The 14,697-nt window shown below is 45.7% G+C and overlaps 1 protein-coding gene across 2 annotated transcripts in view; it reads left to right on the forward strand.

The window, feature by feature from the left end:
- The window catches only part of Ercc4 (ERCC excision repair 4, endonuclease catalytic subunit), a 32,997-nt gene extending 25,262 nt beyond the window's left edge, over positions 1-7,735 (forward strand). For both annotated transcript variants that reach the window (XM_051181452.1, XM_051181453.1), the window contains 2 exons: positions 3,807-3,919; positions 6,978-7,735. In XM_051181452.1, coding sequence (XP_051037409.1) covers positions 3,807-3,919; positions 6,978-7,711 — 847 coding nt within the window. In that variant the 3' untranslated portion in view covers positions 7,712-7,735. The remainder of the gene's footprint in view (positions 1-3,806; positions 3,920-6,977) is intronic.
- The last annotated feature ends 6,962 nt before the right edge of the window (positions 7,736-14,697 follow it).

Raw genomic sequence — 14,697 nt, forward strand, 5'->3', positions numbered from 1 at the left:
GCCAGAACAAAATGAGGCAGTTACCTGTGGCCCAAAGCCTGAGGCACAGCAGCCCTCTAACAACCACTGTTCCTTAGGCTCAGTGCTTATTCCCGCAACCTAATTATGGCCCATCTTAGTATGAAGGCCTTTCTTGGGACTTTTCAGTAACTGCACCCTGCTCAGTTAATATTTCACCCACACCCTGCTGTCTCCAAAGGAGCTGATAGGCTATGAGGCTAGAGAGCTCCAGACTTGAATCTTGCAGCTGCTGCTTCTTGCCTTGTTCATCAAGGAACTTTAATAAAAGGTGCTTGGAGGCAAATAACAATTTGAACAACAGTAAAAAGGCTACCATAAATGCCCTTCCCTGATAATGAGATCAACAACTCCATCATGGAGCCCTCATCTAGTACCTGTTGGAAACAGAAGTAAATACCCATAACTAAACACTGAGTGTAACTAGAATCCAGATGCAGAGAGAGAGGACACATAGAGACAGGTTGCAGAAACATATAGAGACAGCTGACCTGAACAAGGAGGAGCTAACGGGCCCCCAGACTGATAGCTGGGAATCCAGCACGGGACTGACTCAGAACGCCCCCCCCCCCAAACATGGGTCTCAGCTAGAAGGACTGAGCAGTCTAAGGGACCTCAGACAGTGGAACCAGGAAAAGGACCTTGTGGACACATCCCCCATGGAGGGATACTGCCTTAACGTAGAAACAGGAGAGAAGTCCTAGTCCCTACTTCAAATGACTTGACAGATTTCCATGACCCCATCTGGATGCCATAGCCCTACATGTGGAGTGGGGAGGGGAGGGGAGGGGATTGGGAAGGGAAGGTGGTCAGGGTGCATGTGATGGGGGAGAGAGGATAAAAGAGAGGGAAGGAGGGAGGGAGGAGGAACTGGGATCAACATGTAAAATAAAAAATTAATTAATTAATTTTTTTAAAAAAGGTGCTTGGAGGCAATAGTGGTAATATGTTGTGCACCCTCATGCTTCTCCTGGCTTGTGCAAGTGATTGTGTTTACCAGGGATGGTGCATCAGGGTAGATGATCTGTGTAGCATATGTGTGTCCTGAATTAGTTCCCAGCCCATGAAAAAATACATCCATTTTAATGGTTTTTTACCTAAAACTTAGCATCACTTTTCTAAACTCAGTAACAACTTGTTATAAATAGTCTACCATTTTGCATAGCAGTCAAGTGGTTACGCTGTTCAGCATTTTAGGACTCTCACTTCCCCAGAAGATGGGGAATTTGGTGTTTGTTTTAAAAATACAAAGCAACACTTGGGGTTCATTGCCAGTAGGGCATTTGCACTTCACCTGAACCAGGAGAAAATTTACTATGACAGGAAGAGAACAGGCTCTTCCCAAGAACTCCATGGGTGATGTTATAAGAACAAAAGCTGGGCTGCTGTTTAAAATAACCAGGGAGGAATGAATCAAGCAGACTGGCAACAAATGAGGACTGCTTAGCTGGCTTAGAGATAATTAGATTCAATTGCCAGAGTCAATAGATTCCAGTGAAGTGTAAAGATTACCTGACTTTGCTGAAGAGGACTTGCCTAGATGCCATCCAAAGACCCCTGGTCTCTTCCTTCCCACATCACATACCATTGAAAATTCCAGCACTCCAGGCAAGCCTGGGCTACATAGTAAGAAAAATATCATTGAAAATGTTAAAGCAACAATAGAAATCGTCAGTACCTGAGGATGAAGTGGAAAGAGGTCTGGAATTTTAACTATCTCGTGTCTGTCACAGGACAGCTGGAGTAGTTGTGTTGAGTGCTTGTGGATGCTTTTGATAGCAGTAACTGTCCACTAAAGGAATTTGCACCTGCTTAGCAACTTGCTTTCTTCACAGTTACCAGTTCCTTTCTGGAGTGTAAATTTTCTCAGAAGTGGAAATAGTGCCAACCTCCTTTGCCAGCAGACCTTTAGCTTCTTAGTGCAACCCTAGAAAACCAGAAGGTGAGCCATTGGCACTGAGAGTTTCACTTACTGTGGCAGGTACATGATGCCAATAACTACTCCACATACATTAGGGTACCCTGTAGTCAGCCTGTTCAGGTAGATTTTATCATCATTATCCCTATTTTTCAGAATTTTTTTTTTTAAATTGAAGCAAGGAGCCACTGAATGATTACAGATCACGCTGACAATAAGAACTAGGTCCCTGCTCCTGACTGCACTGTCTAACCACAAACAGCAGATTCATCAGGAAGCTGGTGTGCGCCCACACTGTGTGCCCTGTATTTTAACATGTGAAAGTGGTAGAAATAAAGAAGAAAAAGCAAAAACATTAGAGAAAAAGATACTGAGGATCTGCAAGTGTTCTCAAGTATTTGGCCCTCCTCTCGGGTCCTTTGGGTGTGGCCAGGAGGTGCTGCTGGGCAAAGGTTTGCATCACAGGGCCCTTGACCTGGCCTACAGGACACTGAGGAGAACAAGCCCTTGTCTGTCCCCACATGCTGGGGACACTAGCAGCATCTCTGTGCTCGTGGGTTGTTCCACACCATGTAGGGTTCCAAAAATTACACTTTCTGGGCCACATGCGCCTCTATAGATTATATACATTCTGTTCTTTGTAGTGTTTAAGTGGAGTCCTGCTCTGTGTCATCTCCAGGAAGTGAGTATTGTTCTGACCTGGTAGAGACTCATCCATCTTGGCAGCTCATTCTGCTTCCCTAGCCCTAGTCTCTGCTGAAGTTGTCAGTTCTGTGGGCTTGTTCCATGTTGCTTGCTTTACTTCCTCAGGTCTACTGCAGGTCTCAAGAGAAAAGGTCCAGGTGTGCTTGTTCTGTCACACTAGGCACACTTAGTACATATAGTCTTGTGAGTTAGCTCTCACATGCTTAGTGGTTCCAAAGATATAGAACCCCCAGCTCACTATGGGGATTTGTTTACCATAATGATGTCTGCCAAGTCTTAGCAGGTGACACAGTGTTCCTAAACCATGTGTGTGAGATACCTGGTTACTCTGAAGATTAGAAGGATTATATGGTCATTTTCATTACATTTGTTTATTGTTTCATGCATGTCTGTCAGTATTCGTACATGTATGCATGTATCCTATATGGAGGTCAGAGGACAACTTGCAGGAGTCAGTTTTCTTCTTCTACCAAGTGTGAACTCAGTCAGGCAAACACCTCTACACACTGGGCCTTCTGGCCAGCCAATGATCATTTGTATACAGAGAACACTCCATAATGCTTTCAAACAAACCCACAAGAAGTGGCTCCTATTCCCAGCTCTTTCCCAGATGTTGGTTATCTGGTTTGAACCCTGACAGAAATTTTATTCTTGTATTGACCTTGTTTCTCCTTTGAAACTAATGGTGGTCGATGGAGGCTCCCACCTATAGGGTTTCCAATCAGGGTTCTATTGTGTCTGTTTCATTTTCTTTTTCTTAATCATTGACTGAACCCTCCCTACTTATGGTCCTGAAAAATATCTGACTTTAAATGATTTGTTTTTCATTGTTAATAATGCTTTGGCCTTACAGCAGAGCAGGCTCAGTCACATAAACCAAAAGAGCTTATTTGAACTCTGGAGGGTGAGAAAGGAAAGCCCAGCCTTCTTCTGGCTCCAATTCTTCCCATTTGCTTACTTATTTCTGATGTTTTCCCTTGCATTCACTTTCACCACTTCAATCAGTGCCATAGGCAATCATCCTGCCTCAGCATCCTAAGTGTGAACATTACAGGTATGCACCATTAGCGCCAGCATATAGACCATCACAGATATTGGACTTTTGAAAAGATTCATCTAGAATGTTGAGATTACTCAAGTGATGGTACGATATTTGTCCCCACAGGGAAAAGGCTAGCATGGTTGTCCCAGAAGAACGGGAAGGCAGAGATGAAACCAACCTGGATTTAGCAAGAGGCACAGTGTCCACAGATGCTCCTACTGACACTCGAAAAGCTGGTAAGTCAGGCCATGAACCTAGTGCCACTTTTGCCCTTAGAGGACATTGTAAAGCCTGGAACTACATAGCTGAGTTCCTCTAGATAAACTCTTAAAAACACAAATAGGACTGGGAAGATTGATCACCTGTTAGAAGCACTTGGCCGCTCTTGGAGAGAACTTGAGTTCGGTTCCTGGCACCCATATCAGGCAGCTTATAACTGCCTATAACTTCAGCACCATCCTGTGACCTCTCCAGAGACCTGCTCTCCTGTGGTGTATATAAACTCATGCAGGCACACACACATGCAAATAAATAAAAATAATAAATATTTGATAAAGAAAAGGAAATGATTAGGGGGAGATTCCAGATGAACTCCTCCATTGATGCCTTGGGACAGCTGGGTAGGTTCTGTGACCTAAGAAAGCCAGATGACTCATAAAACAACTGAAGGAAGCTTTCCCTAACTTCCTCTGCCTGTCCTCCCAGGTTCACACATTGCTGGAACTTCTTAGGGTACACATGTGTCCTCCCTACTCTGAAGCACTTTCTGCTCTCTCCAGTCCCAGGTGTTTGGCATGCCACAAGGCCTGCTGGATTTCCCAAGGAATTCTATTTCCCATGGCAGCTGCCATCAGCAAGCAGCATGAGAGGGTTAAAGCTGATTTAGTCTCTGAGCGATCAGTGCATTCAGAGTCCAGTGGATCTAAGGTGATAGTTTCATGCTCGTGCCTTCCCTGTGGCACTGTGCCTGCCACAGGCTCAGAAACAATGGAGCCAGCTGCCTGTAGATGGAAACCCTGAGCCAGAGTAAATTAATTCTTCCTCCTTTAGGTTGTTTTATTAGGTATTTGTCAGGGACCAGGGAGAGGGCTGGAGAAATGGCTCCGTGGTAAGTTAGAAACACTTGCATGAAGGCCTGACTACTGAGTCCCATATTCCATCCCTCTAGGTGGCAGGAGAGAAGCCACTACTGAGAATGTCCTCTGATTTCCACATGTGCTATGCACATGTGACCGCTGGCTTCACATACAGAAATTCTGCTTCTGTGGGTGAGAAGGATCATACACTGCGCACTCTGGAAAGCACTTTTTTCTTAACTCAGCCTAGCCATAAAGCTGGTGAAGGAGGGAGAGTCAAGCTATAGGTATTGCACACAAAGCACTTCCTAGGGATCTGCCCTTGGGAAGCCTCTGTCTGAGTTTCCTATTGCTGCTGTAAAGCATTACACAAACTTGGTGGCATTGCCCTCCTTACAGGTCTGCAGGCTGGACAGATCTTTTATATATATATATATATATATATATATATATATATATATATATATATATATATCCAAGTCCATTTAAATGAAAAAAAACATTTATAGACAATATTTGGGAATTTGGGCGTCGTTCTTTCCAAACTACTTCTTGCTGGTAAGGGGTGCTGTCATGGGGGATTCGAAGAAGATTCAGAAAATCCTGGCTGTAGTCTGTAAGGCTGATTTGTCCAGCTGTTTTGAATGTAGGATCACCTGGTACTCTGTTTCAGGTGGTCTGGCTTGATCAAACCACATTAGTCTGGAAGGAATCCACATCTTTTCATTTTCTGTGGGCTGGACAGAATCTTAAATGGATGTCATTGAGCTAATGTCAGGGTGTTCACAGGGATATTTTCTTTCTGGCAGTTCCATTTGCTTATTTGTCCCAAAGCCTTAGATATTACATGCATTCTTGGCTCATGGCTCCTGCCTTCAAAGCCATACTGATGTCTTCTCTGACCCTGGTGCCTAATCTTCTCTCCTATGGGCCTCTGGGTTTACTCAGGTATCTTAGTTCTCTGTTGCTATGATGAGTATCTGATGAAGAAACTTAAGGGAAGGATTGATTGAGCTCTTATTCTCAAGAGGTTCCAGTCCACACTCAGCCAGCTTCAGTGTTCCCAGGCCTGTGATGAAGTGGAACACCATGGTGGAAGGGAGTGGGATTAGAAGCTGTTCATCTATGACAGCAGACACCGAAAATCAGAGGGTAAGTGCCAGACAACCTTCAGCGGCACGCCCCAGTGATTAGGCCCTATCCACAGCTGTCCATTCGGCTGTGACTTTATCTGTGCAGTAATCCTCGGTGAGGCCCAGAGTCCACTGACAGGACCGCAGGAGCAAACCTTGATGCACAATGAATCTCTGAAGACATTTCATGTCCAGATCATAACATTAGATGGCCTGGGCAATCCAGCCTCCCAAAGCTTACTTGGATCCCATTTGTTACTGTGCTAGGTAACGCTACAGGCACTTGAGGGTCATAATTCTGGCAATAAAAACCTTTAACACTCAAGAGTGCCCTTGGAGTTGAGATGCTTCAGTGGGAAGGAATGCTTGCTATACAAGTATAAAGACCCAAGTTCAAATTCCCAGCACCGATGGGACCTGCACCACCACTGCTATGATAGGAGGATCTCTGGGGCTTGCTGACTATAGCGACTGATCCTGTCTGGAGAGAATAAGATGGAAGAATGACAGATAAGACACTCAGCTCCTTCCTCTGGCTTCCACACAAGGGTTCGACATAGCTACACAAAAACATACAGGGATACTCTTGCACATATACCACACATACCCAAATAAAGTTGTCCTAAAAACAACAGCATTATCACCCCTGATGACTGTTGGAAATGAAGTTTTGGAGCCTTTGATCCCATACCTGTTGAATTTCCTTGCTAGCATGGCCCCAGACATGCACATCAGTGTGTAAGAAGCTGTTCCCAGCCTCTTCCCTAGACCCAGCAGCTCAGAAGGCTGCCTACTTAGCCCCTTGTATGGAGATAGAAGCACTGGTACAAATGTAGTTCCTGTGAAGGACCAGAGAGGAGCCAGAGCAGAGGTGTCTGTGTGCCACTGTAAGTCATGAACTGCCAGCCCAGTCTAACTTTCCTACTGGTTCCATTTAATTTGGGGAAAACTACCTCTGTCTTCTCTATAAATGCTATTTTTTGGAATTATAGTATTATAGCCATCCATGCGAGTTTAACAAAAGAAATGGATATAAAATGAGCATTCTTCCCTGTGGCATGACTTAAATTATCTTTTTTTTATAGGTGGCCAGGAACGTAATGGCACACAGCCCACCATTGTGGTAGACATGCGTGAGTTTCGGAGTGAGCTGCCAGCCCTGATCCATCGGAGGGGCATTGACATCGAGCCAGTGACCCTGGAGGTGGGCGATTATATCCTGACACCTGAGCTGTGTGTGGAGCGCAAAAGCGTGAGTGACCTCATTGGCTCGCTGCATAGCGGCCGCCTGTACAGCCAGTGCCTAGCCATGTCACGCTACTATCGGCGGCCAGTGCTGCTCATTGAGTTCGATGCTGGCAAGCCCTTCTCCCTGGCGCCTCGCGGTTCCTTCTTCCAGGAGATGAGCAGCAGCGATGTGAGCTCCAAGCTCACTCTCCTCACCCTGCATTTCCCGCGCCTGCGGCTGCTCTGGTGCCCCTCACCGCATGCCACAGCTGAGCTGTTTGAGGAGCTGAAGCAGAATAAGCCGCAACCTGATGCAGCCACAGCTATGGCCATCACCGCAGACTCAGAAACACTGCCAGAGTCGGACAAGTATAACCCCGGGCCCCAAGACTTCGTGCTAAAGATGCCTGGGATCAATGCCAAGAACTGTCGCTCCCTGATGAATCATGTGAAGAACATCGCAGAGCTTGCCTCCCTGTCCCAGGAGCAGCTCACAAGCATCCTGGGGCATGCGGGAAACGCCAAGCAGCTGCATGACTTCCTCCACACTGTCTATGCAGACGTGGTGTTCGCAGGCAGAGTGAGAAAATGACCATGCTCGAATCGCTGTTCATTAATCATTTGCATAGCAGTTTATTCTTTCCCAGGGCTTTCAGGGATATATATCTTCCACGATTTCCCTTTGAGCTCTGACCTGAGATATGTCCTTACCTACCCTTCTTCCTCTCTCCCCACTGTGCTAGGCTTCCAGTGTTCCATTTTAAATAAGGTGTGGCAGGGTTACACCACCTGAAAGAAGCAGAGCCAATGTTTCCTACTCGGGCTGGTAAAAAAAATACCATTGTGTTCCAGCACTGTCTAAACAGGAGACAGGGCTGCTGTTTTCACATTCCCTCCCTCCAGCTGTGTTCTTCAGCTTCTTCACCTCCCACTCACAGGGACAAGCCAGCCCACCAATCTCCTGGTCACCATGTGTATACAGCATGTACTGTGACTTGGCTGTTTAAACTAGTGCTTTGGTAAAAATTGTTTGTTGACAAGATTTGATGAGGCCATGAAGGACACCTCAGAATTCTTGATTGACTTCCAAATTCCTACTCTAAGTCCAAATCACATCAAAGAGTCTTCAGACTCCTCCCACCCACATGCCACTGATGTCATTTACACATGAATGACTCCAGTACCATCCTAGAAGCACCATATCTGCCCTGCCCATGCTTCTGTGCTGATTGCCTCTCCTGCCTGGATGAGGACCAGACAGGAGCTTTCTAGATGTGGGCTTCTCTCCTTCACATTAACCATGGCAGACAAATGGAAGACCAAGGCAGAGAATGCACAAGAATTCACAAGAAACACAAGGCTCGTGACTTATGTCATTGGATTCACAGCATATTTGTACCATTTGCAAAATATTTAAGTACTAGCTGTTCATTGTGTTCAGTAACAAGCAGTAAATTTCCTGCCTCAAGAGCTGATGCTGACAGGAATTCTAGCCTTGCCACACTGTTGATTGTTTCATCAGTGTCAGCCATCTTGCACTTTGAACTGAACCTTCCTGTTGACATCATGATGTATTGGTACTTAAGAATACAGTTGTCCCTCAGTATCCATGGGCGATTGCTTCCAGAACCCTGCTGCCATCCTTTGTGGTGTTTGCTCATAACCCTGCTACTGTAAACTTCAGACCATCTCTAGGTGGCTTACAGCAACTGATACAGGATAGGTGGTGTGTAAGGGGCTGTCCCCTGTGCTGTTCAAACAGTAAGGACAAGAGTCTGCATGTTTAGTAGAGATGCACTTGTTTCTTATATTTCCGATCATTGGTTGGTTCAATCTGAGGATGTGGAGGGCAGCATGGGATCTGTCATCCTGTCTAGGGCCCTTCGGTAATGAATTGAGAATGTCAAGACCCAGTTGATTATTGGAGGCTTCTATTATGTGGTGTGGAGAATAGGGGGAAAGCTTAAAAGTAAGCTTAAAGTGGAAAGGGATCTGAGCCACTTGTTTAATCCCAGGGATAGAAATAGATTCACCTTCTGGGCTAGGACAGAACTGCCTGGTGAACTGCATTCACTCAGGTATTCACAGTGGTTCCCAGCTCACTGACATGGTTGTGTCATTCCCACTTTCAGTGCATAGTCTCTTCTCTGTGGAATTCCACCTCCCTTTTCTGTTGTTTTGTTCCATAAAACAAGAATCTTGACATAGCACATGCTATGATGGGTGTGTGTCATTGAGGGCTAGATTTAAACAACCCTATAGCTAGTGCAACAGTCTTTTACCACTGGCCTCCATTGTCCCTCAGCTCCCTGTCAGCTGCTTGCTTACTGTTGTATGTGGGATTAAGCAGCCACAGTTTCCAGTGTGTTTAACCATGACTGATGGTTTCTGTTGAACTATAAATGGCTGTCCCATGTGAAGACCCACCGCCTCTTCCTGACTGCCTCACCATTTCCAGATGTGGAACCCTTCACAGACATCCTCCAGTTGTTTGGTTTTCTCAGGTTTTTTTTTAACACTTTTTTTTTTTAATCTTTGCTAAAGGAACAGAAAACTGCAGAGTGAATGTCTGACTTTGTTTCCCAGCAACGTTTGGCTACCTTTGACTTTTGTTGTAAATACCCAGTATACTAGTGAGCTCCTGGGTAGCTCTTAAAAGCCCTTTCAAAAGCTAGGTCAGCATTGTGGTTACAAGCTATTTACACGAAGCCTTGAGCCTAAAAATAACAAGAAATTATCCTTGAATTTACTTGATTAAATCCTAGCAGCTCTTGGTGTTTTGTTAAAATTATATGAGGAGATAACCTATTTAATAGTAACTGTCAAGCATGATGGTATACAACCTTATCCCGGCTCTAAAAAGGTAGAGGCAACTGGATCTCAAAAAAAAAAAAAAAAAAAGTGGTGTCCATCAATATGTCCTAAAGTAGTCATGACTGTCCATTTGGTGAACAATCTCTAGACTGTAGGCCTACAGATGTCCGAGTGCTTCATGGTACAATACTAGCTCACAAGGAATTGGAAGTGATCTTGTCCAGCCCCATTATTGGTCCAGAAAGTGTTGAGATACAGGGATCAGGAGGAAGGAGGCTCAATTCTGGCCTTTCCTTTTGTTTTTCCAGCGGAATTTGATTTCATATTGCCTTGAAGAACATCTTGGGGAAAATTCTGTTAGTTTAATTTACTCAGAAGAATCTTAAACTGTAACCAGGCTTTACATGAATTGCCACTTTCCTTGGTTATAAGGCTCTTATTTTGATGTTAACTATTTCCTGCCTGGTCCAGAGCTTCAGCACATGAATGTCCATCTTTGTCAGCAGGCACCTGATGGACTGCACTGCTTGGGGCTGTTCCTTTTTTGTTTGTTTGTTTGTTTTAATTTATGGTTATATAAGCCAAGATTTAGTAAGAGGGAAGAAAACGGAAATATCTGTGTGTGTGTGTGTGTGTGTGTGTGTGTGTGTGTGTGTGTGTGTGTGTGTGGCTTTGGGTGTATGTGTGTGTATGTGCATGTCTGTGTGTGCAGCATCTTCCTCAGCTATGTGGGGAAGTAAAAATAACAGTGCACAGTAAGAGGGCATATGTTACAGCAACAGACCAGTGCACAGTGCAGGTTTCATCATACAGAATAGATGGTTAAAGTGGATTTGCTCTGAATTTCTGCTTCTGTCTGTACTTGGTAATTCACATTCCATGTTATCAGCTGACTTTCCTCTGCTGTTCCCCTTGTTTACATGCTGTGACATCTCCTTATGGAAGGGGGTGGAGAAGAAAAGCTGTTGTCCTTTGCAAATACCAATTTGTTAGAAAAAACAAACAAGCAAAAAAAATGTGTGTGTCTGGGGCACCCAAACAAAGAGTCATCACCTATATTTTTATTCAACTCAAAAGTTGGAAGAGGCAAATTGTCCTATTGATAGCAGTTTGAATTGTAGTTTGAATTGGGTCACCACAGTGGTGTCCTGGATGCTGACTCTGCTTTGAATGTTCATGCACAGCCTTTCTTAATGGGTGGGAGACTGGCTATGTGTTGATGTTTTACCCTCTGAATAAAGACTGGCAAACTGCTGGACCTTTTCTTTTCAATAGTGCTGTGCCCCTGTTGATTGATTACTTGTGCCTTATCCACTTTAACTCCCAGTACAAAGCCATGAAGGTGCCACTGTGTAAGACTCCTTCATGGTGATGAAGCTGAGACCAGAGAGTTTAAACAGTTCGCCCAGTGTCACCCAGTAGTTAATCATAAAACTATGATTTGAAACCCACATAGCCTGATTTCAGAGCCATAATGATGAGGCATGGGCATGGGAGGGCACACAGGAAAGGGGCTATTTTCAGGACCAGTGTATGTGTCCACTATCATGTCTGTAGCCAGAGAGATAGCTTAGTGGTTAAGAGCACTGGGTGCCCTTCCAGAGTACCTAGATTCAGTTCCCAGCACTAACATGTTGACTCACAGCCATCTAAAACAGTTCCAGAGGATTTAGAACACTGTTCTGTACCATTCACATACATAATGCACAAACATACATGCATGCAAATCACCCCAATACATAAGATTTAACAACAAAATACACTTCTAAAAGGATGCTGGACTATGGAACCAGACATGGCCCTCAGTAGCAGCTTGGACCCAGACAACATCCTGGATCCAGGTGGAAACAATGGCCACTTGGGTCAGGATGGTTCTGGTGGCCTCATGGCCACTGGACACCACCAAGGAAGGCCTAAGGATGCAGCCCCAACCATGGTCTTCTATGTAACCTTTAGTGGCAATACAGGTCTCAGACTTCAGCACAGACCCCAGCCACAGTAAGACCATAGACCCAGACATGGTCCTCTACAACAGTTGGGTCTGGATGTCACCATTGCCCCAGGTGGCAGTGCAGGCCCAGGCACAGATTGACACAAGCACCAATGGCAGTATGGCCCTCAGACACCACACAGCCCCCCCCCATCTCGGGTGTCTGCACTGCCTTCGATAGTAACAGGAGCCCTAGACATCAGCACAGACCCTGACTACAGAAGGGCCAGGAACTGGGACATGGCCCTCAGTTGCAGCTCTGGCCTAAATGTCACCATGTCTATTGAGTAGCAGCACAGGCCACTCAGCTCTGCATGTATCCTGGCCCTCAGACACCAACCTGGTGGCTGATCTGACTTTGGGCATCCTCAGTGGCAACAGGAGCCACATGCATCTATCCAGAACCTGACCACTGTAGGCCATAGACTCAGACATGGCCCTCTGTAGCAGCTTGAGTCTAGATGACAGCATGGCCCGTGGTAACAGCACAGGCCACCCAGAATTGTATGGTGCCTGCTGTGGCATGCCCCCCCCCAGACTCCAACCAGGCCACAGGCTCTGGCACAGATCCCAAACCTCTGTGTGGACCCTAGTGGTAACTTGGGCCACAGACTTCAACATAGACCCCAGCTGCAGCTGGGCCACAGACCCAGACATGGCCGCAGGCAGCAACTCTGCCTGGTCCACATCCTAGCTCCAAATGGTAGCCTCAGCCACTTAGATCAGGATGACTCTGGCAGCAGCATGGCCCCTGAACCCCATCAAGCCCACAGGTTGTGGCCCAGACCCCAGTCTTCATGTGGACTTTGGTGGAAATGTGGGTCATGGACTTCAGCATAGACCTCTTGGCAGACATAGTCCTGGGTCTAGTTGTCACCATGGCTCCAGGTGGCAGCAAAGACCACCAGATTAGCATGGCCCCAGTGGCAGCATGGCCCCTCCACCCAAACATGGTCCCAGAAGGTAGCCCAGACCACTGGAATAAGCATAGTCCTTGATGCCAAGAGCCATGGACATCAACCCAGATCCTGGCTGCTGTAGGACCAGGGACCCAAACATGGTCCTTGGCAACATGACCCCTGGTGGCAAGCAGACCTCCTCACTCAGTCACCTTGTCCCTGATGGCACTCAGATCTCTAATGCCTGCCCACTCCTCACTGTCTTCATTTCTTCTTTTCTGCCTCTTTCCACAGCACATGGACCATTCCACTTCTCTCCACCCCCACTTCTCCACCACACATTTGCTACAAGGTTCCAGACAGGCTCAAGGACATCTTCCCACCAGCCAGGACCTTATATAAATACATAAATATATAAATTGACATAATAAAACATATATAATAGAGATGCATGATTTTTAAATAAATATTAAATATATAAAATAAGAAATAATGTTTTAGTTAGCATATAGAATGTTTCATTACAACACTGCTATACATATATCATGACATATTGCTTGTATTTGTGCCACACCCATCTTTTCTCCCTCTGGGTCCTCTTCCTGCTCCCAGATAACAACCCCCTTCTGTTTTCAGAGTGACCATTGGTACTAAGATGTTAATATATTTAAAGCTGTAAGTCAATGCTTACTTTAATGAATGTGTATGTGTACAAGAGTGCAGTGCCCAAGGTCAGAAAATGGCCTCAGATCCCCTGGAGCTGAAGTTCCAGGCACTTGTCAGCTGGGAACCAAACTCAGGTTGGAAGAACAATGAAGCTGTCAATCACTGATCCCTCTCTGCAGCTCCAGTAATGCCCATTTTAGGAAGCCAGTGTGGTGCTGTTCAGTGGCACGTGTCAGTGGGGTCCCTGTTCTCTCTCCTTTTGCAAGAACTCAGCCTTGATGCGGGTCCTTTTCGGTGAAGCCACTAGATGATCTATGTTAAAGAGACAAGTTCATGGGTGACAAGGAAGAGTTTTAACTAGTTCCAAGACCTAGTTTTCTAGGAAACACAGCTCACTGAGAACTTGGGGTAAACAAAACCATTCTTGCTGTTAAACAAAAGGGGTTTCCTAGGATTCCAGACAATGGCAAATAAGAGCTAGCAGGCAAAGCTGTTTGTCACCAAGCCTGATGACCTGAGTCCCCAGGACCCACATGGTAGGAGAGAAGCAGTACCTGGAAGCTGTCTTCAGACCTCCATATACAAAATAAATAAATTTTTTAAATTTTAAGAAATATTTTAAAATTCTAAACAAACCAGAGCGAATGAAATGTTGCCCAATCTGATGTAACACTTGGGACCCTTCTGTTGTCATTCTTAAGTCCACAAGCTGTGTCAGGGAGAGAGCACCTCCTGTCTAGTCAGGATTTGTCTCCCTGTGCAGCTTTATTTCTGGGTAGAGCTCCACCCAGTAGCAGTTGAGGAGACTTTCTGCATCAAGCACTTATCACAGAGGGCACAGAGCCCTCTCTGTTTCTGTTGTTATAGTCCCGATCATCAACATTCACTTGGTCCTGCAGTAAAGACAGTTCAAAGGCAGAAAAGGCCACGGGAGAGATGACAGGGCTCCAGGGATCAGAAGAAGTGACACCCACATGGAGCCAGCCATGCCATCAGAGCAGACACAGAATTTAAGCTGAGTGAGGAAATGACTAGGATTTCAGCAGACAGATACAGAGGGTGTACTTGACCCAGTCAACTAGATTAGCAGAGGAATGGGTGGGAATTGAGCTGTGCTGTTGAAGAGTCACAAACAGCAAAGCAGGGACAGCATGGCTACATTGCCAGAAGGGAGGGGCTAGCAGGAGGAGCTGCTTCTTATTAAGTAGG

Source organism: Phodopus roborovskii, unplaced genomic scaffold, assembly GCF_943737965.1.
Source record: "Phodopus roborovskii unplaced genomic scaffold, PHOROB, whole genome shotgun sequence".
Taxonomy (NCBI): domain Eukaryota; kingdom Metazoa; phylum Chordata; class Mammalia; order Rodentia; family Cricetidae; genus Phodopus; species Phodopus roborovskii.